At 44.8% G+C, this 27,559-nt stretch overlaps 1 protein-coding gene across 2 annotated transcripts in view; it reads left to right on the top strand.

The window, feature by feature from the left end:
- The window catches only part of CSNK1G1 (casein kinase 1 gamma 1), a 65,752-nt gene that overhangs the window by 16,855 nt on the left and 21,338 nt on the right, over positions 1-27,559 (top strand). For both annotated transcript variants that reach the window (XM_064456938.1, XM_064456937.1), the window contains exons 4-6: positions 16,274-16,425; positions 24,314-24,548; positions 26,666-26,751. In XM_064456938.1, coding sequence (XP_064313008.1) covers positions 16,274-16,425; positions 24,314-24,548; positions 26,666-26,751 — 473 coding nt within the window. The remainder of the gene's footprint in view (positions 1-16,273; positions 16,426-24,313; positions 24,549-26,665; positions 26,752-27,559) is intronic.

Genomic DNA, 27,559 nt, shown 5'->3' with positions numbered 1-27,559 from the left:
TCTGGGATATGATCCATTTGCTGACCAAGATAATTGGAGTAGTTGTAACAATCTCTGTGTAAACTAGCTGTGTTACTCTGTTATCAATTGTGTAAGAAGCCAGTGTCATACCAAACTGTTTCATGGTTGTTCTTTGTCACAAAATCCATGTGAGCATGTACAAACATCCTGACATAGAAGATTCCTCTGTCCTGGACTATACCCCAAGATCTCACCTTACTGGTGGTGACACAGTTAGTCCTGAATTTTCTTCTTGCTGGATAGTACCTACCTGTATATGAACATGAATATGAATAGCACAGCTATCCACAAGAAGTCCAAGTGTGATGGACATTCCCCAAGATTAGGCTCTTGCTCTATGACCCTCTTTGAGGACTGACTGTTCCAGGTGTTCCCTTCCTCCTCAGGACTGGTTCTTTGGCTGCTGGGCTTCCCCTTGCTCTGTACAGGTACTTAAATCTGCTGCTTCCAGACCTCGGGGACAAGAGGAGCTCCCCCTCTGATTTGACTGGATGCTTTTACATCTCCTACGGCTGCCAGAAGCAGTTGAAGTCTCCAGCATGTTTCCAGCGTTGGATGAGTCACTTGAGCATGACAGTTGTCCCCTGTACTCAAAGCTTGTGGAGTAAAGGCTTGGCTTCTTATCACTCACAAAAAATCTTGAATAACCAGGCCCTACAGCTTGCAGGATGATGAGTAGAGGAGCTCCATCCCCACCACAGGCTGATGTTTGAACGTCTGGTTCCCCATAAGTATTGGGGTGGGGAAGCTGGTGTTGGCAGAGCAAACCTGAGTTACTTTGACCATGGTCAAACAGACCCAGCTCCTGAGATGGTTGCATTTCCTGGGCAGCGTACCAACAGGCAAAGCTTCTGCTTTGCTCAAACTGTCCCCTGCTCACCCAGCAGCACGCCAGGACCCACCTACGTGGTTTGGGGTGAATAAAGCAGTTCATACAGCTTGCAGGATCTCTACCAGGCCCGTTGGCCCACCTTCAGCAGCTGGGTCCTGCTGGTGGCACGCTGAGATCTTGGCAATTGTGTTGGCTTTGTCTTGTGGGCTCTTTTTGCTTACTGACCTGGTTTGAGGATCTTCAGCAGCAATGGTCTTTTTATTTTAAGGCTGAGTCCAGATTCTCACCTTTCCTTAAAATTAAACTCTCCTACAGACTTCACAGGGGAAATCTCTTCCAAAGGTTTTATTGGAAACTCATCTTTTATTGGCAAGCAGTGCCCATGTTTCCCAGCCTCTGTTTCTCTCTCTTCAGCAGCCTTTGGCTTGAGCTCTCTTTCCCGTGTGTAAGGTGGACATACAAGAGTATGTGGCCATGCTTTTATCTCTGCCCGTCCTATCATTTGGATTTTTGGCTGCGATCTGCTGCAGCCCCTACATGTCCTTTTGCATATGCTGGTATTTCCGACCAGCTAGTTTGAGTTCACATGGACATACTGGCTTCTCCTGTTGACCAACTGCTCTGATCAGGGTCTGGTCTGGCAGTGGGGGTTGTGTGCAGTGCTACTCGAGCCTGTAGTGTGAAAGGTGGATCCTACTGATCTCAGCTCTAGTAGAAAACACCTTAAACGGGTTTTAGATTTATAAAGCCTTTTAAACTTAAGACACTGCTATGTTTCCTGCTGTAGGAACCTCTGTATTCTTACTCAGTGCCATAAGTACATCTCTTGCCTGTTAAGTGTTTAGCATCCCTTTGCCAAAGGGAAGCTGAAGGCGCTGTTTGTGAACACTTCTAGAAAGCTGTTCTCTTCCAGAGAAGAGAAGCATGACAAAGCCATCTGTATGCTGGTCTGCCCTGCAGCAGCAGAGCCCACAGAGCCACTCCACGTCACTTTATGTGCTGCAGGAGGATGTCTGGATGCTGCAGGCACCTGCCTCTGCAGCCATAAAGCTGATGCCTCTCCTCATCCAGTTGCTGTCATATCCAGTGGAGCTCATGTATCTGTGTCTGCAGAGCCTCCCATCGGAGATGGAAGCCCAATGCTGAGACTTTAAGTCGAGCTTTGTCCAAAACCTTTTATTTTTTCCATTTTTTTTCTTCTCTAGCTATGCTGGTTGGAGGGGAAGGAAAAAAAAACTTATATCTATGAGCTTTGCTTTGCTAAGAAGTTGAGGCAAACACGTCTGCTGCATTGATATATACTTGCAAAGCTTTAACTTTTTTTTTTCCCCAAAGTGTGTTTGTCCCCCAAACTCTAAGCCTTTTCTCGAGGACAGGGAACCTACAGCTGCATGACTGTTACTGTATCACTCTGAGCCCAGTTCCGTGCTCTCAGTACGTGACCATGGCTGAAAAACATCTCCACACAATCAGGAAACTGCTCTTTAATCTTGTGCTTCCACACAAATAAATAATGCACTGTGGACCTGGGAAGTATTGACTTTCCAGCAGTGACCAGTAGATGTATAGGAATTTTTTTTTTTGGTACTACATTTCAAAGCATCTCTGGTATCTCTCCCCTGTGGTTGTTAATGCCATATGCAATGCCTTCCCTGTAAGCTTTGCCTTTGGAAGTTAAAATGGAGTACTGCTTATTTCAGGTTTCTTTTGGCTGCTCTGAGCTGATGATCAAGTTCCTGCATAGTGACAGCTTCTGCCTGTGCACATAATGTAAAGAAGTCATGCATTTTTGATTCAGTAGTAGTTTATTTTTATATCATCTGGCAGATGAGTCACACCTTCCCCCACTCCTTCGCAGTCTCACCTTGGCACATGTGATTCATAGCAGTCCGGTGGCAACATGCATTGAGTTTCATGCAATAGCTCACCCCCAGGACAGGTAGGTGACATTGGCAAGTGGATGTCAAACATAATGAGCCTCTGCAGTGTTGTGGTGGGAAACAGGAGTCTGATACGCTGGAGAATCCCAGGAAACAGAGAAGATATCTGCTCTCCCTATCCCACGCAATAGATGAGTCACAGCATATGAGCAGAATATACTGAGTCAGGGAGCGGTATGTCGTTGCATATAGAATATCGATGGATCCTGTGGTTTTAATTCTTGCTCTGTAAACAAGTTCCACCTCCAATGAAGTACGGAGTCTGTGTGTTTACTTTTGGACTTCTTTGTTTCACAACTCGCTGGAGCGAAGCAGTCTGTTTACTTGTAGGAAGTAGGACCAAGAAAAATTAAGGTGGTATAAATAACTAAGCCTTTTACATAGTCTAGTCAATATTTGCATATGTATTTTTCAGTGTAGCTTGAGCTGTCTGCTACTTCATACTGCGTATTAGGCAATCCCAAAAAGCTAACTTATGTTGAGCACGTTTTTCTCATTCTGTGTTGTTCTTTACTCATGACCTGCTGCAAGCTTTGTATGTACTGGTGTCCTTTATAAAGAAATTCTTTCCGTGCTGGTTGCACAATGCTGTCATTTGTGTAGCAATTAGGTAGGGGTCATTTTGGTAAGACTTGTTATACAGGTGGATGTAAACAAGTCACCGTGGTGGAGCATGCTGCCAATACCAGCTGTTTCAGAGGGAACTCCCTGTGCGCAGTGCTTTTCCCCAAGGGAGCTGGAATGACTCAAGGCCATGTAAGTGAGGGTTAATGCAAGATGTCTACACCCCTGTTTAATTAAGGACCATGAACATATGCATTAGCTGTTGCTGTGGTGGCTTTAACCTTCAGAAATCCCACTCCTGTTTGCCACCTTGATGGAAACACTGCCATGGCCAGGAGTTGAGCCAACAGATCACCCCACAGCAAGGTGCTGGTTTGGGGTGTGAGGTGCTGGGTGAGGATTACCCCTCTGCACCCTGAACTGGATTTGTGCTGGCGTGGAGCAACATGCAGCCATCACCTGCAGCGCATTTGTGTCCTGCTTCATTGTATGGAAAGGTTTGTTCGTAGCTGTCGCGCTAAAAAACTCTGGATGAGCACTGCAGCCTCCTTTGAAATATTTAGAAATACTTTAGAATATAAGTGTTGAGTTACTATAAGTATTTAATAAGTGACTTGTATCATCTTGCACAGATTAATAAAACTGACATCCATTTGCGCAGAAAGCAACTTGTGCCTTTGGGTCACATCTCGCGTTTAATCATTTCCCTGCTTCAGATCCCCGCGATAGACTATAGCACTCATTTTAAGCTGTTGGGTTAATTTTCTAACCATAAGGAAAAGCTCTTCTACCTTCATTCTCAAATCTTGCAAAGAAACGTGCCATTGGAGATAAGTTTGAGATGCCTCAGCAAGGAGGTTTGGTTTCGTTCCTCTGAAAGTGGCCTTTTTAAAGAAAAAAGTGCAACTCATGGAGGTCCCTCATACTTAGCTGCAGCCTTAAAGAATTGTCATCAGCAGCTTCATTATAAAGTCAGCGTAGTCTGTCAAACTTTTGAACTTGGGGGATCTCTGACTTCAGATCCTTTGAATTACAAAATAAAATGTAGTGGAATACTGTAACATGCCTAGTTAATGCCTGCCTGCCTGCTTTCAAAGCTGGCTTGCTATTGATCTCTGGAGAATAATATTTTACTATCTAAAAATATTTGGGTTTTTTCATTGTGGCATTTCCCTTGTTAGGAAGGGCTTCCTCAACGTGCACATTTCAGCATCTCTTTTAACATTAGAAGTTTTGACTTCCTTGGGCTAAATTTAGGCTTTGTCAATTGGAAGCTATCAGATGCTTTTAAAGCAAGGCCATTAATATTTGAATATGAGATTAGAGCAGTTTCCTTTTTATATTTCAAAAAGTCCTCGTGCATCTCTTACTTTTCCGGTATTCATTGCAGAAATCACAAATCAGAATCCACCAATGCTGGGCAGTATGTGGAGGGGAACAGCAGGATGCTGGGAAGCTGAAAAATGCCTTTCCTGCAGCTACTTCTCCTTGAAGCCTGACATGCCCCTCAACAGTGGTTGTAAATCTGTAGCAGTCGGACTCATCCAAGTTATCACATGCCTCATTGGGTTCTTCTGATAGACGGCAATGTCTGCTATGAGTGGGTTGTATGATGTGCCCCTGGCCCAACTGCTGTGAGGGTCCAGCTGGGCTTGAGGAGAGAGACAGGCCATTTAATTATTAAGGTGTCTGTGCTGCTTCTGGTGCTTTCTAGCAAACCCCAGGGCTGAAACATCTCGTGCTTGCTAGAAGCCCAGGTTGCACCTGGGGCTTGGAGTGCCTGAGCTATTTGAGTGAGGAAATGGAAGTACTGAATGTTTGACAATACCCTTTGGAATTCAGATTTGGGATGTATATGTTGAATGGAAAACACTATTTGACTATTAGGGCCACAATAATTAATAAGGATGCAGCTACTGGGTAGCCTTGCTGTTCCGCTTGGCCCCCTTTCCCAGGCCTTCTATCAACATTTTTTCAAGCAGTCAGGATGCTGCACATAGAAACTAATTGAGGTCTAGAGCAATAAAAGTCAATTCATTTTCTGGATAGCTGATGTGTCTTGTGTTGAGTACTGCTGCGATTCAGATTAAGCTGATTCCCTCTTGGAAGGTGGGTGCCTGATTTTGTGGGATCCCTTTCACATGTTTGTGCTTCCTAAGCACCAGACGCATCCTCTGCTTGTTGAAGGTTTTAAGGTGCTCTACACCTTAGAGAGAGAAACATTTGAGCTGTGCCAGGGAGGTTTGATGCAAGTGAAGTTCTGGTATGTAGGGCTGCCCACCTCCCACACCAGCTATTAAATGGGTTTGGAGTTTGCATTTCTAAGCTGTGCTCTGCCTGCTATTCAAAAACCTCCTCCCACCTCTAAAAGATAAGCCATAGACTCTACCCCTGAATCTGTGATGGATCCAGCTATGCTAGAAGAGCTTTTCCACAAGCTCTGCCTTGGGTGGAGACTAACATTTTTGAAACAATTTTTCTGTCCAAAAGTGGCACAGTGTTTCCTTCAGAATTCTGTTCCTACCTGCTTGTACTCAGCTATTCTAAGGTGAAACAAAGAAATGATATCTGAAGGTAGTATCTTATTTAGCATTTTGAACTTCTGTTTTGCAGAAGGTTTTCCTGTAACAGAAGATGGGAGGTTTTCCTTCAGGAAAGGAAGGACCATGTGGGTAACACATTCCTGCCAATCTCTTGACATGTGTTTGACTCTCAGCATCCATCACTTACTAGTTTGGTGCTATTGCAGGAGAAAATGGCTATCTCTTGGCTTTTTATTCAGTCCTTCTGCTGGGTCCTGTGCTAATGCTAGAGCAGCTTTGATGGCAGCACAAAGCATTACTGCTATCAAGCCTCCCTCCCAGTACTACCAGCATGAGTGTTTGTGGGGCCAAGCTACACCCACAGCTTTGCAAGCAGGTCTTGGCGCAGCTGGGGGATGGCGTGTAGGGTTGTGCTGCCAGAAATGCTGCCCAGATTGTCCCACTGCGGTCTGGTGTGCAGAAGCTGGCCAGCTTCAGCTGCCTGAGCATCATCTCACTCCTGAGCACCCAAAGCAGGGGCTGCTACCCTTGTGTCCAATACTGTTGTCTGCTTTATCTGGCTAAATTGGACCAGTCTGATCTGTCATCTAAGACCCAAACACCGTTGGCTCAACAACAAATATGGCCTATATGTGCCAGTGTTGCCTGATGTTGCTGTGCTATCCTAGCTAGAATGACTCCTGATCACTGCATAGAGACATGAGTTGCAGCTGACCTGTAATTGAAGCTGTTACATTCCCTCTGCGTTATCATCACAGCAGTTTCACTCTATTTTGCAGCTGGCCAGCACACCATAAGCTTAAAGTATCATTAAACTCATGCTATAGATTTTTGGTGTGTAGATGAGGAGGAAGTAGGGAGCCGGTAAGAGCTCTGCCTCCAGCCAACAGTTTCCGATGGAGATGAGCTAATGAAGGGCAAGGGCTACCTGGGACTTGGTGTGACGAAATCAAGATGTTTCTCTGGACAGCAGAGGAGCAATTCAGCAGAAGTCTTCTATTAATGCTGATTTCTTAGCATTTTTCACATGCCAAGAAGTAGCCTCTTCCTTGGCAGTGCTTCTGCTGTTAAATTTGCATGCTGCTGAGCACTGTCTTGCAACCAAGAGTTCTGTTGTTGATCTTTCTTAAGCTTCCTGTTGATTATACCTGTAATGTAATTAACATGTATAACTTGTTCTCAAAGGAAAAAATGCAATCACAGAACATACCCTTGGTCACCTCACCTTATCTGTTTAAAACACAGAAGCCAAAACTTGCTACTTAATTCCCTTTCAGCAGGCAGAGCTGACCCAATGCAGGAACTCCACAGCCAAGGAAAACTGAACAGGAAATAATTTACCTTTGGTATTAACCAGTAGAACCCAGCTGGCCATCACAAGTGTGATTTGGCTTTGCACTGACAGGCAAAACTCACCCATGTGGTGACTTGTAGTGTAGCAGGAGCAGGAGGCCACACCTTTCTTGCTAGATCCATCACACAGGAGCCATGATCCCAGCTGTGAAGGCTGCTGATAGCGCCTGACTGGCTGAACAGCATGGAGCCCATGCGCAGAGTGACGCAGACCTTCAACCGGAGAAGCTGAGCTTGGAGGTGGAAAAGCAGCCTGGGAAGCAGGTTCCCAATGAGGCTGTATTTTAATTACACAAGAACTTTTTGGGCAAATTCTGCTGCCTTCAGGCTGCTGTAACCCCTCACTTAACCCTCAAGAAGTTAAAAAAACCTGCAGTGCCGCAGCTTCTCATGCCTTTTAGCAAAAACACGGGGGCCACTGAGTGCACAAAGAAACCCAGAAAGCAAAGCAGGAATAATTATGTGAAACTAAACCTTCTGATATTTTCTTCCACCCTTGTCCTTGTATTGCAGGTATGCGGGGAAAAGGTAGATAATTAAGCTAGAACCTAAGCTATAATTTTTTGGGGTGGTTTAAAATAACTCTTCTAAAATTATATACTGTTTTGATTCTTCTCATAAGGTGTTGTCTTATGTACCAGCTGCCATCATCACTGGAAGAAGAGATTGTTGGGCAAAGGATATATTGGTATAAAATCCAATGGTAATGTGGAGATTTGAGTGCAGTCTTTTCCCTTGAGCCCTAGAAATATGATTTCAGTCTCCTGAAACTTGCCAAAAAAGCAGTTTATTGTGTTGCGCTTTATTCTTCTCTCTTTGTCAAGAATTGGAACAATTTCACTTGACTGTAGTTTACTCACTACACCTAAAGACTGCCTGTGAATGCGAGTTTCTGGGTAAATTTCCTAGTTTTTGAAAGTCCTCCTGTAGCTTAGCCTTTCCAGGACTGATTTTCCTCCCAATCTTTTTTTTTTATTTTGTTTTTATTAATACTAGTGTGAATGTCCTCATGATACCTTCTCTGAAACTGCTTCTTTCTTTCTGTACATGAAGAATCGTTCAATAGAGTCATGCCATGATATTAGGAAACCAGCTTGTACAACTCAAGGATAATGAAATGCCACCCCATTTTAATAACACAACGATCGTGAAAATTGTTTTTCTGCAACTGTAGTAAAAATCAAATCGTTTGGATTTTTACCAGCAGCAAGAACAAATATGTTCTTCCTTCTGTCCTTCACATGTCTGTTTTTCTTCTGTTCCTTTTCCCGTACCTTTTTTTTTTGTAGATTCAAATACTACCAAGCTATTCAAAACACAGCAGGGATTCAGTACATCCTGCATATCCTGAGAAGAGGCACAAAATATGCTGGGTTTCTGGAGTGAAGCTGGAGTCTTGGACTCTGTGTGGAAGCCACACTTTACTTGCAGACTCATTGGAGATGAGTGTAGCTCAGTCTACTCATGGCTTCTACACAACTGTTGTAGCATTGTGTGCCAAGTGTCATCTCTTCCCATTAAAAGGTCGGCTTGCTCTGTGGTCATCAGGGGAGGTGGTGTTGATCCAACTTGTGACATTCTCCCTTGATTTATTTCCAAGTACCTCTTGGGTTTAGAGAGTGTTTGAGCTGTGCCTTTTCCATGTCCGAGGGCAGGGTAAGTGCCTTGCTCTGCCTCTCCTCCCTCTTGGCAGCAGCTTTGCACCCTTCTTGCCTGCTGACGGACTTAAGCCACAGCTACTCCTGCTGGGCAGCGACGCAAGAGCATTTAGCATTTGCTAGAAGGGGAATGATTCATTACCCAACTGAAGCAGGGAAAAGATGTTGTGAAAAGCTGGCAGCGAAGAGCCAAGTGTCTGGCAGCAGTTGGAGCAAACAGAGCAGGAGGATGTTCAGGGGGAGCATGAATAAGAGGAGCTCATAGTGATGCTGTAAAAGGGCTGCTGAGATGCCATCTGGAATAGGTTGAGTAGTTATGGAGAAAATACCTAGAATATATGGGGCTGGGAGCAGAGAAAGCCAGCACAATGGCCAGTCGAGGTTTGAGGTGGTGGCTACTCCAGCAGCACTCTCTGCTGCTTTCCTTGCTGGGCTTTGGGCAAGCAAGAGGAGCAGCTGGGATTCATTCTTGCAAAGCTCTGCTGAGTGCCCCTTTTTCCAGAGGAGCCAAAGCCAATGGTGATCCAGCTGTCTCCCAGGCAGCATCATGGGGAAGCAGTCAGGAGGCGGTGGGATGCTGCCAGATGCTCTGGACAGGTTCGCCTGCCTTCACCTGTTCGGATGAGTGAGAGAGAACTAAAGGTAAATCGTGGTCTCTGAAACTAGAGTATCAAAGCTCAGGAGAGGAAGGAAATTATCCAGGAGCTTTACAGCCGTAAGGTGGACTGAAAACTCATGATTCCCGAGCATGTTGGTCACCTCTGATCTCCATCAGAGCAGTGGGAAGGGAGCTGCTGCAGTACCTACCCATCCTCTGACTGCAGTTGCCGCTGAGTCACAGCGCTGCTCTAGCCCCACTACTGTCCGTTGATGTTTTTGTGCGTGTGTTGGATCAGCTTACTATTTTTAGGTTGTTTGCCTAATCTGATGCCATTTCAAGGTTTCTAAAGTCTTGGAGTGATTGGCAAGATTATGGTGGACCCTGTGCCATCACCCTCTTTTCTACTTGCGAAGCAGTTGCAAGCGAGTTGGTGCTAGAGTCAGAAAATACATTTTCTGCTGTCTTCCTTTGCATCTCAACTGCTGGATGTTTTCTTTTAACAAATGAGAAAATGTTCTCAATGACCCAAAATCTCTGTCCTTCCCCAAAATCCTCCAGTTATGGTTGAAGGTGAAGGCCTAAACTGAAAAGCTTTCGCAGTCCTGCTTTGAAATCGGACATCTCTGAAATGTATGCAGTCAAATATTTGAAAGACTTTTACCTAACTTTATTCCAAGTAACAAGCCTATCTTAACTTCTCCCCCTCTTCCTATTTTTGAGGCAGATTATTCAGAAACCTGAAGGTCAGAACGAGCCTTTGTAATTTCAGCTCATAGACATAACCCATTAACCAACATATTTGGGTAGATTTAAACCCACTGTCACAGGGCATGTTTTAAGAGGTTAAAAGATGAGATCTTGGCCCAGTCAACACTGATAGCGAAGCTTCTGTTTCAGACAGGATTTTATTCTGATTTGAAAATTAAGAGAAGGGTAGATCCTCATTAGTGTAATCAGCTTAAATGGGTTGACTACTCTAGAGCAATTTGTTTAATTTGTTTGGAACATGTTTAATTTTAGCTATAGATGTTCAGCTCTTGCACGGTTGCTATTTATGCTGTTTATCATGTAATTTGTGTTCTGTGATTTGTAAAAATAAACTTTCTGCTCTGAATGAGAATTTTGTGACAATCTACGTTCCATTCATTGGTGCTGCTTTAAAATCACACAGAACTTTTTGTGCACTAATGCTGCTGTCATGTGTCTGCATTCATTTCTATGAAGAATAGTTCTTGCTGCTCACATAGTGTGTTTTTGCAATGAGCATCAGCCATTCGTTTGATGTTCAGTTGCTCCCCCCTCCTTCTGTCTTTGGGTATCTAATTTGGGGTTCCTCAAGAGTGTCTTTGCTCTGCAATAGAGCTCAGCCTTGAATCCTGCATGGAGGGAGATTATTAAATTCTTCTGTAACTCCTCTTACTAAAATTGAAGATGTCACCTTCTCTTTATTTGGCTATACCACATCTAAGGGCAGTGGAAACCAATTTCCCATGGGAGCAAAAAAAATCAGTGAATCAGAAGCTACTAGGATCGTTCACTTTTCACAAGTTGCGGTTGTCTCCTGGCAATTTGATGTATGGAGACTTGGCTTTTGCACCTCTACTGATGTAGGTGCCACTTGCTACCTAATCTCCTCTTGGGTGTATTTTGGGCTGCTCGCTGTTGCACGAGGTTTATTCATGGCTTCTCATGATGCTTATATACAGAGCATCAGTACATATTCTCTGGCACAGCAGACAATTTCTACTTTCTGTGCCTTCCATGTGGGGCAGATGCTGCAAAATCTGATTTCCCTTGGGCATAACCTTTGATTGGCATCTTTCTGCCAGTCACCATTTCATAACTGGTCCTGGAAATGGCTTTGGACTGTCTGTATGACTTGTACATCTGATGCCTGGTCTAACATGGCTTGTTGGAGTATGCTGGATGTCAGATCAGTTATTAGGGCTGTTAGCCATGCTTTAAAGCATGTGGCAGCAAGACAGCACTACTTGAATCAATCAGGATGCTTGATCTTGAGATGGAAATTTGCTGAAAGGTGTAGTTCCCTGGTGTTAATCCTGATCAAATGGAGCTCTCTTCAAGAGCAGTCGTTCTGTTTGTTACTGTTCCCATTTTTGCCTTCAGGCTCAAGCAAACACTAAGCTTTTTTGGGGGTTCATCCACCTTATTCCTCAGCCATGTGAACGCAGGGAGGCGGTGGAATGGGTGGGGGTGGAGTGAGGATGGGACGGTCCCTTTTGGTGGCAGCCCGCAGGAGCAGTTAGAGTTTTAGCATTTTGGGAAACCCGAGGCCAGAGTCGTGTGGCTGCACAGGAGTGCAGTGGAAGAAAAGTCTGAGTTTTCAGCTTTGATGTATGCATTTGCTCTCATTCCAGTCACAATGCTTTAATCTCCAAAAGGCTATGCTAGGTTTTTGCTGTGCTCAGCTTGAATTTTTTCCAAGACATCGCACTGCTGAAATAGCAGAATTTGCCTGTGGATTCCAGTGTAGTGGTCAGCTTGTGTTTATTGGGGTGATAAACTTTCCACAAGAGCAAGGGTGGAGTGGGGTCTTTTATGTACAGTCAAGCCAAATCACTCAGCAGCAAGAATAAAGCCATTAAGCAAATTCAGATGATTTCTGCTTGCAGCAGCCTCTGCTGTAATAGGCTGCTTTTTCTCCAAAGGAGAACCTGCACGTGTCATGCCTGGATTTTCTTGCCCTAACATGTTGGTCGTGTTTAACGCCATGGAGAAATTCCTTGTTTAGATGTTATTTTGTACATTAATTGGGTTAAACTGATCATGATTTGTATTTCAAGTGTTGACTTGTACCTTTGAATCCTCAAGAGGAGGCTTCCGCTTTGCCCTCTGCTTTTCATTCTGCACCCTGTGAATCCAGAACTGCTCATCTAGGACAGACTTTCACAGCACCGTGGCTTGCTTTGACCTTTTCAGTCCTCTGCTGACACAATTGCTTACCATTAAAAACCTCAAGTTCGACTGCCCGGACAAAAGATAATTTTTCCTCAATCAATCTCTTCTGTTGGCAACATCCTTCTTAAGTATTTACAGATTTACTGGTGATATTTGTAGAGTTCCTGTGATTCATCATGGCAATGGACTCAGTGGGACCAGGACACAGTACTTGTTGCTGAAATAGAACCAAGCTACGTCCTGAATTATGCAGATGGGCTGTGATTAAATAAAATTTTATGCACATTTTCTTAGGCTGCTCTTTTTTACTGTTCATAAGCAGAATGGGTCTAGAGATGCCTGTATCTCAAGTTTGGCGAGAAGCACCCTGAAATCACCTTTCCTCTTTTGCCTGCTTGGATCCTGCAGGCATCAAGCCTTAATATTTGCATCAAGCTTACAACTCCTCTTTTGAGCTTCACCCCAACGTCAAGTTCAACTGTCAACCCAACAGTACCATGCCTCCTAAATGATGATGCTAAGTGTTGGCTTGTGTTTGAGTGAGCTAAGGGTGTGTTATCCTTTGCCCCCATAACTTTATTTCAATAACCAGTATGGAGCTGAGGAGCCCTGGCTTGGTCTGAGAGGCTCTGAAGGGCTTGTCAGCGATGCTCCTTTGGGTCTAGGATGTGCGAGTGATGCAGCCTGGGTCTGAAAACTAGATATTTGTTACAGCATTTTTATTCTGGCAAAGTCAAGAGGTAAGCCTTGACTGCAGAGCTGGCAGCATTACAGCTCAGAGAAAAATCGAACCCTAAAAATATGCTTGAAATTAATAGTCTTCCATAGGCTGGCACTTAGGATGCTTTTTTAAATGTTCTTCGCTACAGCTTCACCTTGCAGGAGCTCCTACCTAGAGCAGAGCCTTATAGCCTTATAGCTGAGAGTGGTACTCCAAGCTCATTGGGTACTCTTGGCTCATAAGGCTTTGAGTGGGTAAAGCTAACTCCAAGCGTTAGGACCCCAGAAAGCACTAAACAGTTGTGTTGCTTCCTTTCCTACCTTAAATCCCCATCTTTTGAGTCTTCCTGCTCTTTATCTTCCTGGTTCATATGTCCAGTAGGAAATTAATTTTAATTGCAATGCTCTCTCTTTACCAAGTGAGGCTGTAAATTTACTCCTTTCCCCTTGCTCTGGGAATGGGACTCTTCATCTTCCTTAAGAGCCTTTCTGCAGTTTTATTCTCCCATATACCTTAATTAGCACACTCCTAATCCAAGCGGTTTCCTTCCTGATTTGTACTTTTCAGAACTGTCATCCTGCTGCAGAAATTGTGCTAGAACTACTCACTGTATATATACGTCTTGAATTTATAATGGTCTCAGTTTTAAACTTTCCATAGAATATTATGTTATTCTCTTCTATTATTCTCTACTATTACTCTTTAAAAAGTAGAGATGATGATCTTGATATAAGAGGTAACATAGGTAAGTCCTCATCGGATTTTACTGAAAACTCAGCGGCTCACCATGAGTTACTTCAAGAGCTATTGCAGTTTTTCAAGCCTTCAGCACTAAGCTGATGGCATTAAATTATCGTTCATGTTGGTTTGGGGATATTTGAAAATGTTTTGGAGTTGCCTGGATCAGATCCCATCATTGTTCAGCTTTCTGAATTGCTTCTGCATTAAAATGTCCTGTTTTCTTAGGGGACTTAATTGCTGTTAATGCTTCCTAAAACATGAATCTCTCTTAGGAGCAGTAGCCTCCCAAGACCAGGTTGGGTAAATCACAGAATCACAGGTTGAAAGGGACCTCAGGGATCATCTAGTCCAACCTTTCTAGGAAGAGCAGAGTCTAAACAAGATGGCCCAGCACCCTGTCCAGACGACTTTTGAGGGTGTCCAACGTGGCCGAGCCAACCACTCCCCTGGGGAGATTATTCCAATGGTTGACTGCCCTCACTGTGAAGAATTTTCCTCTGGTGTCCAATCAGAATCTCCCCAAGAGTAACTTGTGTCCATTCCCCCTTGCCCTCTCCATGTGATTCTGTGTAAAAGTGGAGTCTCCATCTTCTTCGTAGCTACCCCTTAAGTACTGGTACATGGTGATATTTTACATAGGACGTAGAACTCCAGTTAGACTGGGAATTCCTGCAATACTCTGTAAAATGTCATTAATGCGTCCTGATGACTGATACCTAACATGATTCCCCAAGCATGTGAGTTAATGAGATTAAAACCATTCTATGGTAATCTTTGTCAAGCTGCATTTTGTTCTTTTTGAGTAATACATGGCAGCATAAGTTTGTAATATTTAAGCTTTAGTAATCTCACTGCCGCATTCATTGTGTTGTTGGCAAATTGATGAGTGCCATTGGGCAGATTAACGAGGCTTTCCTAAATCTGTAGCAGGACTTAAACTTATGTTGCTGACACACTCCACCCTTAGTGTTTCCCTATTTTACTGCCTCGACCTGTGCTGGGCTAGGCTGCCTGAGCACGCCACAGAGCAGATACAAAAGTGTGCAGTTACACATGCAATTTAATTCTGGTGTCTGACAATTAGTGAGGTTCCTTTGCCACCTTTAATATTGATGTCTTGTGTAAATACAGGTGTGTATATGCACTTACTTAAAACATGCCGTAAAACTTACAATCATTGTCCTTTGAGGACCCATGCTATATTATTTATGGACTTCTGTGTGACTTTGTGAAAACAGACCATGTATATAGTAGTGCTCCCCATACTGGGCCTTTACACTCAATAGCAGGACATCATACCTTCGAGTATTCAAGCAAAGGTGTTGTTTTGACATAGGACAAAACCCCATATTTCAAAACAAAAACACTTCCAGTGCATTTTGGAACTGCTTATGAGATGTAGACTGGAAATATATTTTTTTTAAGAAGTGTTACACAGCTAGCACCTGTGCTAGATGCTGATTAGAAAAATTTGCAGTGAGCCCTGTGCTGAACTCCCTCCGTATGGGCTGGTCTGATTTTTCTTTTTGACTAGAAGGTAATTCAAGGAGCTCAGTGCAGCTCAGCGAGTGTTCAAGCACCGAGGCTGGTTTTTTCCTTTTTCTTCTGGTGTCTTTCAGAAAGCTAATCCACACAAAAAGCTACTGTCAGCTGAGTACAAATATTGTGTACTCTTGCTGAGAAATCTGTTGCTGAGCTGTTAGGTGGGAAGGGTAGGCTCTGACTCCTACCAGTTGGGTGTCGAGAGTTTTGTGTGCTACTTACGGCAAAATGGTTTGCACATATGCTTTATGACTATGATTGCTTATTTTTACATGGCGATGGGTCAAAATTTGTATCTTTGCTATTTTTTAAAGGAAAACTTTTTTTTCCTTTCTTGTGAGAATAATAACAGTAAACTTTGTGTAAGGTTGTGCTGAAAAACAGCAGCTATGTATTAACTTGGTTGAAAAACCAGCCCTTTTTTGGACATGCCTCATTTTCTGCAAGGGCTATCATCTCCCTAACTGCTCAGATGAGTGCCAGCCCATTTTGGGGTTGTAGTCTGCCTGGTGTTTACTGCAACGTAGGGAACTCCATGTCCTGTTCCGTAAGTCCAAGCATTTAAGCTGCCAAAGCTAGATGCTTTCATGTGGTTGTGTTATTGCTTTGAAATCCATTTGTCTGTTCAAGGCGGTAGCTGAGCAAAGCCTGCACTGATTTGGCCTTCAGTTTATTCACAGCACATGCTGAAATTTATTTGCTTGCTGATCAGGACCAAACAGAAAGGACGCTCAAGAGGTAAAAATAAAGGCTCTGCCCAGGAAAAGATTTACAGTCAGGAGGAAAGGTATTAACATTGTCCCATTGACTGATTTCAATTCTTTTCATATTCTTCCAGCTGAAGGGCTTCCCCAGGTGTATTACTTCGGACCATGTGGAAAGTACAACGCCATGGTACTAGAGCTGCTTGGTCCTAGCTTGGAAGACTTATTTGACCTCTGTGATAGGACATTCACTTTGAAGACGGTATTAATGATAGCCATCCAACTGGTGAGTAACAGTGGGCAGGGGTCTGCCCAGCAGCCTTCAGGATGCCAACTCGTGTTTATGTCAGTCTTGGGTTAGCTGAAGGATGGGGTTGATACAGAGCGAGATTCAGGTATATTTGTTGGTTAGAGAGAGAATCTCCTTCCACTGTAGAATAACAGAATGGTTTGGGTTGTCAGGGACCTTTAAAGATCCAATCCAATCCCCCTGCCATGGCCAGGGTCATCTTTCATAGAACCATAGAATGTCCTGAGTTGGAAGGGACCCGCAAGGATCATCAAGTCCACCTCCTTTCCCTGCACAGGACAACCCCAAAATTCACACCATGTCTCTTAGGGTGTTGTCCAAATGCTTCTTGAATATCATCAGGCTTGAATATCCCTGGGGAACCTGTTCCAGTGCTCCACCACCCTCTGGGTGAAGAACCTTTTCCTAAAGTCCAACCTAAGCCTCCCCTGGCACATCTTCCTGCCGTTCCCTCAGGTCCTGTCATTGGTCACCAGAGAGAAGAGATCAGCACCTTTTCCTCCTCCTCCCCTTATGAGAAAGCTGTAGACCCCAGTGAGGTCTCCTCTCAGCCTCCTCTTTTCCAGGCTGAACAAACCAAGGGACTTCAGCCGCTCCTCGTATGGTTTCTCCTCTAAACCCTTCACCAACTTTATGGCCCTCCTCTGGACACTCTCTAGCAGCTTTATATCCTTAATATACTGTGGTGCCCAAAACCGCACACAGTACTTGAGGTGAGGCTGAACCAGCGCAGAGTAGAGCGGGACAGTCACCTCCCTCGACCGGCTGCAATGCAGGGCTTGATGCACCCCAGGATGCAGTGGGCCCTCTTGGCTGCCAAGGGGCACTGCTGGCTCATGGTCAACTTGCCATCAACCAGAATCCCCAGGTCACTCTCCGGGGAGCTGCTCTCCAGCCGCTCATTCCCCAGTGTGTATGTATATCCAGGGTTCCCGTGCCTCAGGTGTAAAATCCAGCCCTTGCCCTTGCAAAACTTCATACAGTTGGTATCTCACTCGATCTGATCTTTCACTAGATCAGGTTGCTCAAAGCCCCGTCCAACCTGACCTTGAACATTTCCAGTCACAGGGCATCCACAACTTCTCTGGGCAATCTCTTCAAGTGTCTTATCACCCTCATCCTGAAGAATTTCTTCCTTATGTCCAACCTTAACCTGTCCTCTTTCAGTTTAAAAGCATTGCCCCTTGTCCTGTCCCTACAGGTCTTGGTAAAAAGTCTCTCTCCATTTTTCTTATAAAAGAAAGCTGCTCAGGTTTGAGAAAAACTTTTTCTTGTGAAGGGAAGGTTAAATTATGCTTATGAGTAAACTTGCTCCTTGCGTAGCAGAACCAGTGAAGCTAGATTCCTATGGACCTGCGTCCTGTGTCCCCTACATGCCCCTGGCCCAGTGTCTACCCCAGCTCCCTCCCTGTTTCAACATCCCCCAGAACATCTCATTTCTTACTTGCTCCCTGGGACACAGGGAGCACAGCACACTCCCACAGTCCTGCCAGTTTTACTGGTTTGGTGCTACCACGCCACTAATAGACTGAAACCTCTCAGAATGATGGGAGCTGGGCTATCCTTAGCCAAAATACCAGCATTCAAGGTCTCTGCCTTGGTCAAATTTGGTCAAAATTGGCCAATGGGTTTAAATGACTAACAGCTGGAAAATAATAGATCTATGGGCAGCATCACAGAGCCCCTAATTTGCCTCAAAAGGAAAGGAAACCAAGCTGAAAGTGGTAGCTTGGATTTGTATTTACGTTAAAAGTGGACAATGTGAAAACAAAATGTACTAAACTTGGTGAGTGAACTTCCATGAGTCAGTAGGGCCAAGCAGTTATGATTTTATTTTGGCTTTCTATTTTTCAACCTGTGGTCTGCAGATACCCAGGTGACACAGCAGAGGTGGGATTTTGTATTCATGTTAATATATTTGTGAACAGAATTGTTGAAGGAAAGAGAAGATGGTAATGGAGCGAGGGACACAATCCTTTCTAAATAAACTGAAGTTTGCCACAGCAGAATCTGGAAAATTGAGGTCACAGATACAGAAGTTTGAACAGTGCCTGCCTGGTATTGGGTCCATGAAGTCGTCCTCCTAAGGCTGAGCAATCTAGCTTTGTTGGGTTTAAGTGTTCTTTCATCAGTGGAACTCAAGATTGTCACAGCATTGTCTGTCTGCCTTTCGCCAAGCCCTAGGGCTGCAGATTAGCTCTGTACTTGGAAGATCTTCACTGGCATTATCTGCTGATCTTGTGACCTCAACCGACCTGCCAACTCATCTGGACACTGGTACCAGTTTGAAAAACCAGATGCTTAGGGTGATTCAGGGGGACACCAAAATCAGTCACAAATAGAGGGGTTGATGTTCTCCAGACATCAGTGCTGCTCCTTCTTCCATGGGGAGATGTTTTAGGACCTTTCCAGTCTTCTCAGGAAGATTACATGAGTTACCTACTTGGAGCATATGCACTTAAGGAGGCAGATTTAGCGTCTTCAGTTGTGCCCCATCTCCTTCCCTGGGGGGTTTCCTGGGAGAAGGGCTTACCTGGCCCTCAGAGATGTATTTTCTGAAGGGGCTGGCACATAGTGCTCAACTGGAATGAAAACCCTTTGCTCCAGCCACAAGACTTTGGGGGAAATTGTTTTGGATTTATCTTAGATTGTACGCTAAATCATTGCAGTCACTTGTTATGCTCCAGTGTGAGAGGCACATCAGCGAAGGCAAGTTGGACTGTCAAATTCAGTGGATTCACCCCCATAAATTATGTTTTGCTCTTGCTTTTGACCAGCCAAGCCTGCTTAAGCTGCTGTAATTCCAACCGCAGGCCTGAGGAGACAGACAACTTCACTGCCAGAATCCAGTGGGTTGCACAAGCAGTGTTTCTCTCCTGATATGCTTGACGTGCCTGTTAACAAAGCCTAATATCCAGGGAGACTTCCAAAAATGTGAATGGCCTGGTACCACCCAGACAGCAGAGAGGAGCACCCTGCCCTGATATAGGGCGCAAGGGACAACTTGGCACATTGCAGAAAACTGCTACTCTGGTCCAGTTCTCACCAAAATGTCATCAAATTTTATTTTTTTAAGCCCAGAAGACCACCCAAAGGTAAAGCAGTACTACTTGTCTGGAAGGCCCCTCTGCAGCATGGAGCTCAGGGAGCTCCCAGGAGGTGACCCTGATGCTGGGAGTCACCTTTGCGTTGCCTCTCCTGCTTTGGGTATGATCCTCTCTGGAGGGGAAGGAAGGAAATGTCTGCCATAGATGTTTTGGCAGCTGGAGAAGCAAGGCTGACAGCCAGGGTGCCCTGAGCTAGTGGGATGTTAAGTGTCCACCCATTTGTCCCCTAGATCTTTCTCCCCTCACTCGCATGTAATGATCTCCATGTCTTTAGGAGCATCCAGTCCCTTCTCTGCTCTTTGTGTGGTTCTTTGCCCATGACTGCTGAGGCTCAGCCCGACAGCAGCCAGCTGCTGCTTTCAAGGTCCTGTTTAGGTGCCTTCACCCCCCTTTTCCTCCTTAAGCCTGACTGCTGCTGCAGCACATCTCTGACACATCTACATGTGTGCTACATGCCAAGGCAGGAACTTTGGATGTGGTGTGGTGGCATTTGATCTGCTTTTTTTTGTGTCCAGTTGTCAATTTTTAACCAGAGGCATCCCTGAAAGATGTTTTTTAATAAGCATCCATGCTTACTTAGCTTGACAGGTAGCAGCATCTCAGGACTGGGGTGGATCCTTTCACTCTACAGATGTTAGAAGAAAGAAAAGCCCTTTAGGAGAAACAAATATATCATCATTGTTTTAAGGAGTGTCATTTGTGATTATGGGAGAATCTAAATGCGGTTTTACATCAAGAAGACTGTCCTAGCTGAGGGAGATAGAGACTGGACAATAATGAGTCTTCAAGGAGAACCTGCTTTGGAATCTTTTCAGATGAGATGACAGAGTAGGAAGGTCTGCTTTGGCAGGGGGATGAGCCATGCAGCCCTCAGGTTTCACTAGGCTCACATGGTCTTCTGGTGAGCGTGCATTTTGTTCAGAGCTGTGGCAGCAGCTTATCAAGCACAGCTTGAGTCAAATCAGAAATGCTCTTGGTCTAATGCACCATTTCATACCTCTTGGAGAAAACCTGCATTGAAGGAGTCCTCTGTTTTCCTTCCCCAGTGGAAGTTTTCCAGCTCCGTTACTGCTGTAACTCATGTGTCTCCGGTGCTTCATGTTGCTCTGCCAAAGGCATCAAACTGGAACAGCTTCCTTCATCCTCTGCGTGCAGCTGAATAGATCAAGTTATTGACATTCCTGAACGAAGCAAAGCTTGGCAATTAAAAACATGTTCACCGACATAGGTCCCTAAAGCCCATAAATCAGAAGTCATCTCAGGGCTTTGCGGAGCTGACTTGTTGTTGGGGCTGGGGGAGAATGTTTTGTATTCTGACTTCAATTTTCCATTCTTGGCCAGGTCCAATATGTGCAATGCTCGTTGACAACTCAGTTTTGTCAGGAGTAAATTTTATTTTCACCCTTGCTTTAAGTGCTTTCTGTCAGAGATGAGGCCTGTTGTGCCAGGCGCTGTGCAAATACTTCTGGCTGTGATCTGGACCAAGTCATGGTGAAGTTTTTTACTTGCGACCATCAAAATCATCCTGCATAGGAGACACCAAAAGAGTCTTTAACCAGGAAAAATTTTTAATCTCTGCTGATCTTATCTATATTTAAGCAGGTGATGTGTGGAAGAAGGGCTCCGATTTATCAGGAGGGCCTAGAGGTGGGATTGCCAGCAAGATCGGATCTTCAAGACTTGCCTTTTTGGGAAAAGAGGGTTTGTTCCACTCGCTTCCTTGACAGGAGAAAGGAAAATAAAAGCATGGATTTCTTTGGCATCTGATTAAATGTCACAAATATCCTCCTATTTCTCAGCTGCAGCACAGGGGTCCTGCTGTTTGCCAGGGGATGCTTTCCTTCCCAGGGGTTTCTCCAACATCTGAAATGGAGATTTGTGGCTCCAAAGATGGACTCAGCATGCTGTGGCCATGGAAATCCTGCTTTAATCCACAAGCAGAGTCTCTCATCTACCCCTAGCATTACTGTGCCCTATGATAAAATGCCATAGTCTGTCCTTATTACTGTTAAAATCACAGAACAGATGTTAACACTGCTTTGCAGTCACTGTTTTTCCAGTATAAAAGCAATTCCAAGAGTTAGTCCCAGCTCCTTGCAGTGGTTTCTCTGTCCGTAGAAGAATTATCACACAGACATTAGAGCCTGTAGTTCAAACACAAAAGGAGTGGGCACCGTGTCTTTGCATCCAGTGTATGTCTGGAGTGGGAGCTCCACTCCTCCTCCTCTTCAGCTCTGCAATGGGTCTGAGTCAGGCCGAGGTCGCGCTGCACCAGCACTGCTCATTTCTTCTCAGGCAGCAAGCCTGGAAGGGCAATGCAGTGCAGATAGTCACTGCTTCCTCCTCACTAGCAGCCACAAGCAGATTGTGTGTCTTGTCAGGGTGAATAAAGCATGGAGGCTACTCCAGAAAACATCTTTCTGACTTGGAGAGTGTCTTTCAGCCATCGGTGGCTGCACACAGCTTTCTGGCAGCACATCATGAAGCATCTAGGCAGGTGGAAGTAAAAAAAAAAGGAATATGAAAGACCTGACAGCATCTCTGTGTGCAGTGGAAGCAAAAGAAGCAGGTAAACCTTCAAGTACTGCTGGAGTCTATTGGTTCAGCTGATGTCTCAGCTGTCCAGGTTGTTGTCCTGGCCAATGTGACTTGCTGTGAGGTTTTAAGGAACAAAAAACCCATGCTTTTTTCAGGTTGTGTAATTGCTGTTGGCCATTTCCACAACTGAGCTTCTTTAGTAGCAGAGACAAATCAAATGAGCCAGTCAGGCTCTGTTTGGAAGCTCATTATGTATGGGGAGGTGAGGAAATGCTTTGTTCTAGTTTTAAGGGTTGCATCTTAATTTGAATTGCCTCCAGACATACCTTTTTGTCTTCCAATCTGCTGCCGTGTCCTGTAGGTGATTCAAAGTGTGAAGAATGGCTGAAGTGCAGAGCATCTGGTCTGTTCTTCATCATCCTATAATTGATTAGAAATAATGGTTGTTCGTTGTGAAACCCATTTTCTTAGCACATTGAGATAAATCACTACTTAGAGGGGAGGGGAACGGTAACACGTGCTGTTACCGTCTCTGAAGAGCCTTTGAGCAAGTCCTATTTTTTAAGACTGATTCACCTGTAGTCAATTTTTTCCTGTTTCCTGCCTTCCCTGTGCAGCGTTTTTTACTTTATAAGGAGCACTGCCCCCTCCTGCCTGTTACTTCTTTCCAAGTGGTGGAAATGCAGCAGGTTTTCCTTAAAAATAAGGTATCTAATGAACCTCGGAGAGCAGGATGGGTTGATCACATGTGTGTGGAGCTTTCAGCCAGGTGCGGATGCAAGATCTGTAAAGAAAAAGAGAGATCTGGGTTTGCCAGCTGAGGATGTGTCTGGATTCAGAGGGAGAAACCAAAGAGCATTTGGGGTCTATCAGCCCAATGGCCCTCGTGGTTGAGGTGAGCGGGTCAGTTGGAGGGGCCAACGTGGGCTTACTGCTGCCTGGGCAGCTGCTTAGCAGAGGGATCAGCTGGCTTGGTGATCTGGAGCCCCAAGCAGGAGGTCCTGCCAGTATTGACCCTGTGCAGAACTGCTCAGGAACCAGTGATTCCTCACAGGGAGCTCCCTGGTGGGTGTGACCAGCTGGTGGCTCTCATCTTCATTGAATCTGATAGAATCATGCTGTGAGGTCCACTGCAACAGTGCGGCAGTGACCTCTGCGGACTGACGCTCGTTAGTGCAAAATTTGTAGTGAGCGAGAGCTTTGCAGTGGTTTTGTAGTGTCACAGGCCTGCAGATGGGCAGACAGCCTTTCCAAAGAAGCGTCTTGCTTAACAAAGCCACCATGTGTGCAGGGCAGCCATGAACCTAGACAGCCGTAAGTGGAAATTCATGTTTTCGTTTAAAACCTAAAAAAGAAACTAAAGGGTAACAAATTAAATGAAGTTGTGAATTATTTCCAATTGGAATCATCAAGTTAGGTACCCAAAGGAGAACTGCTTGCTGGCCTATTTGAACTTCATCTGCCATATATTTAGTTTCAAAAGCAATATTAATAATGAGCATCTGAATAAGGTGCGTTGTTAGAAGGGAAATGACCCTGCATCACGTTGGAAGCGGGGTTCCTGCCCTTTCACTTTCCCTTCTCAGTCACACTGCCAGAACAAAGTTAGTCAAAAGCTGAAAAATATTCCAGCTGTTTCCAGTTGACAGCTGCTGAGATTAATTCTTAATTTTCATTAGCTTTGACAATCATGAGGCTTCCGCCTGCCGAAAAATCCCCCTCCATGAAGAATCTGCAGTGTCTCAGAGAACATATGGGTCGAGGGAGGAAGGTGGTGAGACACAGAGCAACAAGGGAAGGCTGTGGGCAAGGGAAGATCTCCTGGTAACCAGTTTAGTATGTTTAAAATCAGTACAAAAAGGCTGCTACGATTCCCTGTGGCATCCTTCCAAGAGCTGTGTCCCATTGGTAATGTTTCAGAAACAGACATTGCAGTTTCTGTTGGGATAAACTCAGGGAGCACAACACAGTAGCCAGGGAAAGGAGGGGATGACAAATTCCTCTTCCTACTCTGCTTCAGAGGATGGGACCGAGCTCCGATTGTAACTTTTGCCTTGGTTCACTCCCTCTATTTTTGCTTTTCTTGTAGAGTGACTGAAATCTGAGATAGCACCGAGCAGAGACTCAGTGATGGGCTGACAAAACCTTTCTGCCTCGTTATCCGGGAGAGCGCGGTAGCTGGTCTGGTCACAAATAACTTTTGCCTGGTCATTTTGCAGATATCTCGAATGGAGTACGTGCATTCGAAGAACCTCATCTACCGAGATGTCAAGCCAGAAAACTTCCTTATTGGCCGGCAAGGCAATAAGAAAGAGCATGTCATTCACATCATAGACTTTGGATTGGCGAAGGAGTACATTGACCCAGAAACCAAAAAACACATACCTTACAGGGAACACAAGAGCTTAACTGGAACGGCGAGATACATGTCTATCAACACTCATCTTGGCAAAGGTCTGTGTGGTTGGTGGGAGCTTGCCATGCTGAGTCTTGCAGGCCTCCGATGGTAGCTTGGCTTATGACTCTCTCGCACCCTTTGAGCTTGAGTAAACCACTCGATGCCATGGTGCTGTTTACAGTTGTGACGCTTTTGGGTTTTTCTCCCCTTTTGAGGAATTGAGATAGCTGAAATGTTGGAAGCCTTGTAATTATAATTTTTATTAGGAACTAAATAACTAGTAGCAGCCCTGCACTGATAAAAGGCAAGTAGGCAGGTAGTAATTGCCATTCTAAATGGCGACCAAACAGATTTTTATAGCACAGCTCTGTACCGGTACCTTCCAGTTTCAGGTGTTAGAGCTGAGTGTTCCCTGACCTAATAATTGGTTGGAGAAAATGAATGATTTAACTGGTTTTAAACCTGGCTTTCGTCTCCTCTCCTCACTGCCTTCTTTCATACCAGAAAATTACATTTCTGTGGCTGAAAGGCAAAAACCCTTGTTAAATGTTTATATTCACTTAAACTCATAAGAGCAGTAAGACAATGGAATATTATTTGAGTAGCCTCCCAGCTATGAGATCAAGGCGTTGCTGGCTTTCACGTCTCCTCGAGAGCTTGCTCTTTTTGGGGGTTAAGGAGGGATGAGCCCAACTTCTAATTTTGGAAAACCTGGTGAAGAGTCAGGAAGGGATGGAGAAGCTGCAGTGGGAACACTCTTGGGAACTGCTGGTGCCGGGGTTGTGCTCTGCAGGTGGGTGTGCTTGCATTCGAAGTACACCACGTGCCTTCTTTAGGACCCTTTTCCGTGCAGGTTTTGCAGTTCATTCTGTGGCTTGTGCAGGGGAAGAGTCAGTTCTGGGGGGGTGTATTTGAGGTGGGGAAGGGTGGCTACCAGCTGTGCAGGGCCTTCTCTGCCCAGAGGGGTTTCGTGGGGCTGATGCTTTGCTGGTGAGGCCAGCCCAGGTGGAGTCGGTTTCAGGACTGAACAAAATAAAGAAGTCTGATAGCATTTTTTTATTGAAAGATGAGTGCACTCAACCATTTTCCTGAGAAATTAATCTGCATCATTGCACTAAAATAACCATGACATCCTCTTTTTTCCTATTTACATCTGCATCAAGGAAACCTGCAGGAACTGTCATCTCAGTTCCCTTCTGCTGAGCATTCTCACCCCCAGCATCTTTTGAGGGTTAAATTTACTGCTGCTTTTCAAGGAGAGCCATGCTGGGCAAAGCACAGCCTTTTTTTCCTCTTGCAGATGATGCAGCATCAGGGACAGCTCACGTGCAGTTTTTCAGGGTGTGTGGGCTCTATGACTAGATCTGCTCCAGATTGCGGCTTCAGAGAATGTTATCTGCCTGACAGTGGAGATTTGGAGGAGAGGAGGTTCCATCAAATTGGTCTGCAAGCTCAGTGAACCCAAGTCTGCACGATGCAGCCTGGCACAGTGGCAGTCCCATGCTGTTGTCCTCCAGATTTGTTGTTCTGCCTTGTATCATCCCTTGGGTTTTTTAAATACATTTTGGTGGATTATTTTAAGGATGCTTTTTCCTTTGGCTTGAGGCCCCTTCTTTCCCCCCCCCCCATTTATAATCATAACATCTGCATGGCAACAGCAGCAAGTGTTTCAGAAGGAAAAGCAGTGCTAGAAGGAGCAATTTTTGATCTGCTCTGATGTGATGGGCTGCAGAAACAATTCGGAAAGGGTTGGCACTGTGCAACATAGTTGTTCCCTGTAACTGGTTGCAAGCGTCCCCTGCCTCTTCCTGTGTAGTTCAGAGGAAATAACATAATCCAGCACTGCATCACAGTCACACCATTGGTGCTGGCAGTCCAGAGGAGAACTGGGGAACTGCTTTATTCCTCTGCAATTAATATCTTCACCCCTTATCCATTCTACCTAAGGCTGCTCAGTATGTCTTACAGGTCCTGTGTTATCTCATGCCTTCTAGCTGATCTTTTCTTTATGTATTTTATGAGTTTCTGTAACAGGTTCTAGGTATTTTTGCACAAGGTCCGAGCTTCAGACAGCGAGTGAACTTCCCTGGGATAAATTTATCGCAGAAATTCTGATAGATCTCAGATCCGTTTCCGCAGCTGCAGCAATAATCTATCATCTCTTCTGTTCTAGAGCAAAGTCGTCGAGACGACTTGGAAGCCCTTGGCCATATGTTTATGTATTTCCTCCGAGGCAGTCTGCCCTGGCAAGGATTGAAGGTAGGTTTGAGTTTTAGGTTTTGCCCTTTGGAACTTTGTCTGGTCTCTGCCCAAATGAGAATCTGGTGGGGAAATATTTGCAAAATCCAGTCAGAAAGGCTGTCCTGTCCTTTGAGTCCTTGATATCTAATGACAAGGCATTAGCTTTACCTACATGAAAGATTTTTAGATAGATATATGTTACCTACCGCTTGTTACCATTAGCTTGGCTGAATTGTACAACTCTGTAGAGAAGATTCAGCAGGGGCCAATGAGCGACTGAGACAGGGACTGTTGAGCTGTTGGAGCAGCTTTGCTGTGTCATGAAGCTGCCCCGAGCTGGAGTGCAACTGAGACACAGTGGTTGTTTATGAAATTCCCACTATGGCACACAATCCCCTAGCTGCATCTGCAAAACGTGTTTATGACGGGAGCAGTTTGATGGTTTTAGACATACAGATGGACTTTAGCTTGAAAAACACTTTTTCTGGCAGAAGCATTGAGTTTGGCTTCCCTCCAAAGACACTGGGCAGTCAGTGCTTAGAAGTTTATGAAATGTCATGTACAATGTGGAGGGCTGCAAGCAATTGAGTTACAGCAACTGCAGCTAACATCCGTCAGCTGAATTAACTAGTAGTAAGTTATTTGCTGACTTGGAAGCTGTTGGTAGTTTCATCCTCCCTTCTCCCTCACTTTCCTGATGATTAAGCTACAGTGTTCAACTTTAGAGTTGCAGTGAATGAAGGGATTGAATGTGATCAGGTTAGGAGGAGGTTTATTAATGAAGACAATAACTCCTGTTAGACCTGTTAATACTGTTGGAAAAAGG

The sequence above is a fragment of the Phalacrocorax carbo genome, chromosome 7, assembly GCF_963921805.1.
Source record: "Phalacrocorax carbo chromosome 7, bPhaCar2.1, whole genome shotgun sequence".
NCBI lineage: Eukaryota > Metazoa > Chordata > Aves > Suliformes > Phalacrocoracidae > Phalacrocorax > Phalacrocorax carbo.
Note: the sequence above shows the minus strand (reverse complement) of the source record. Positions and strands in the feature narration are given on the sequence as shown.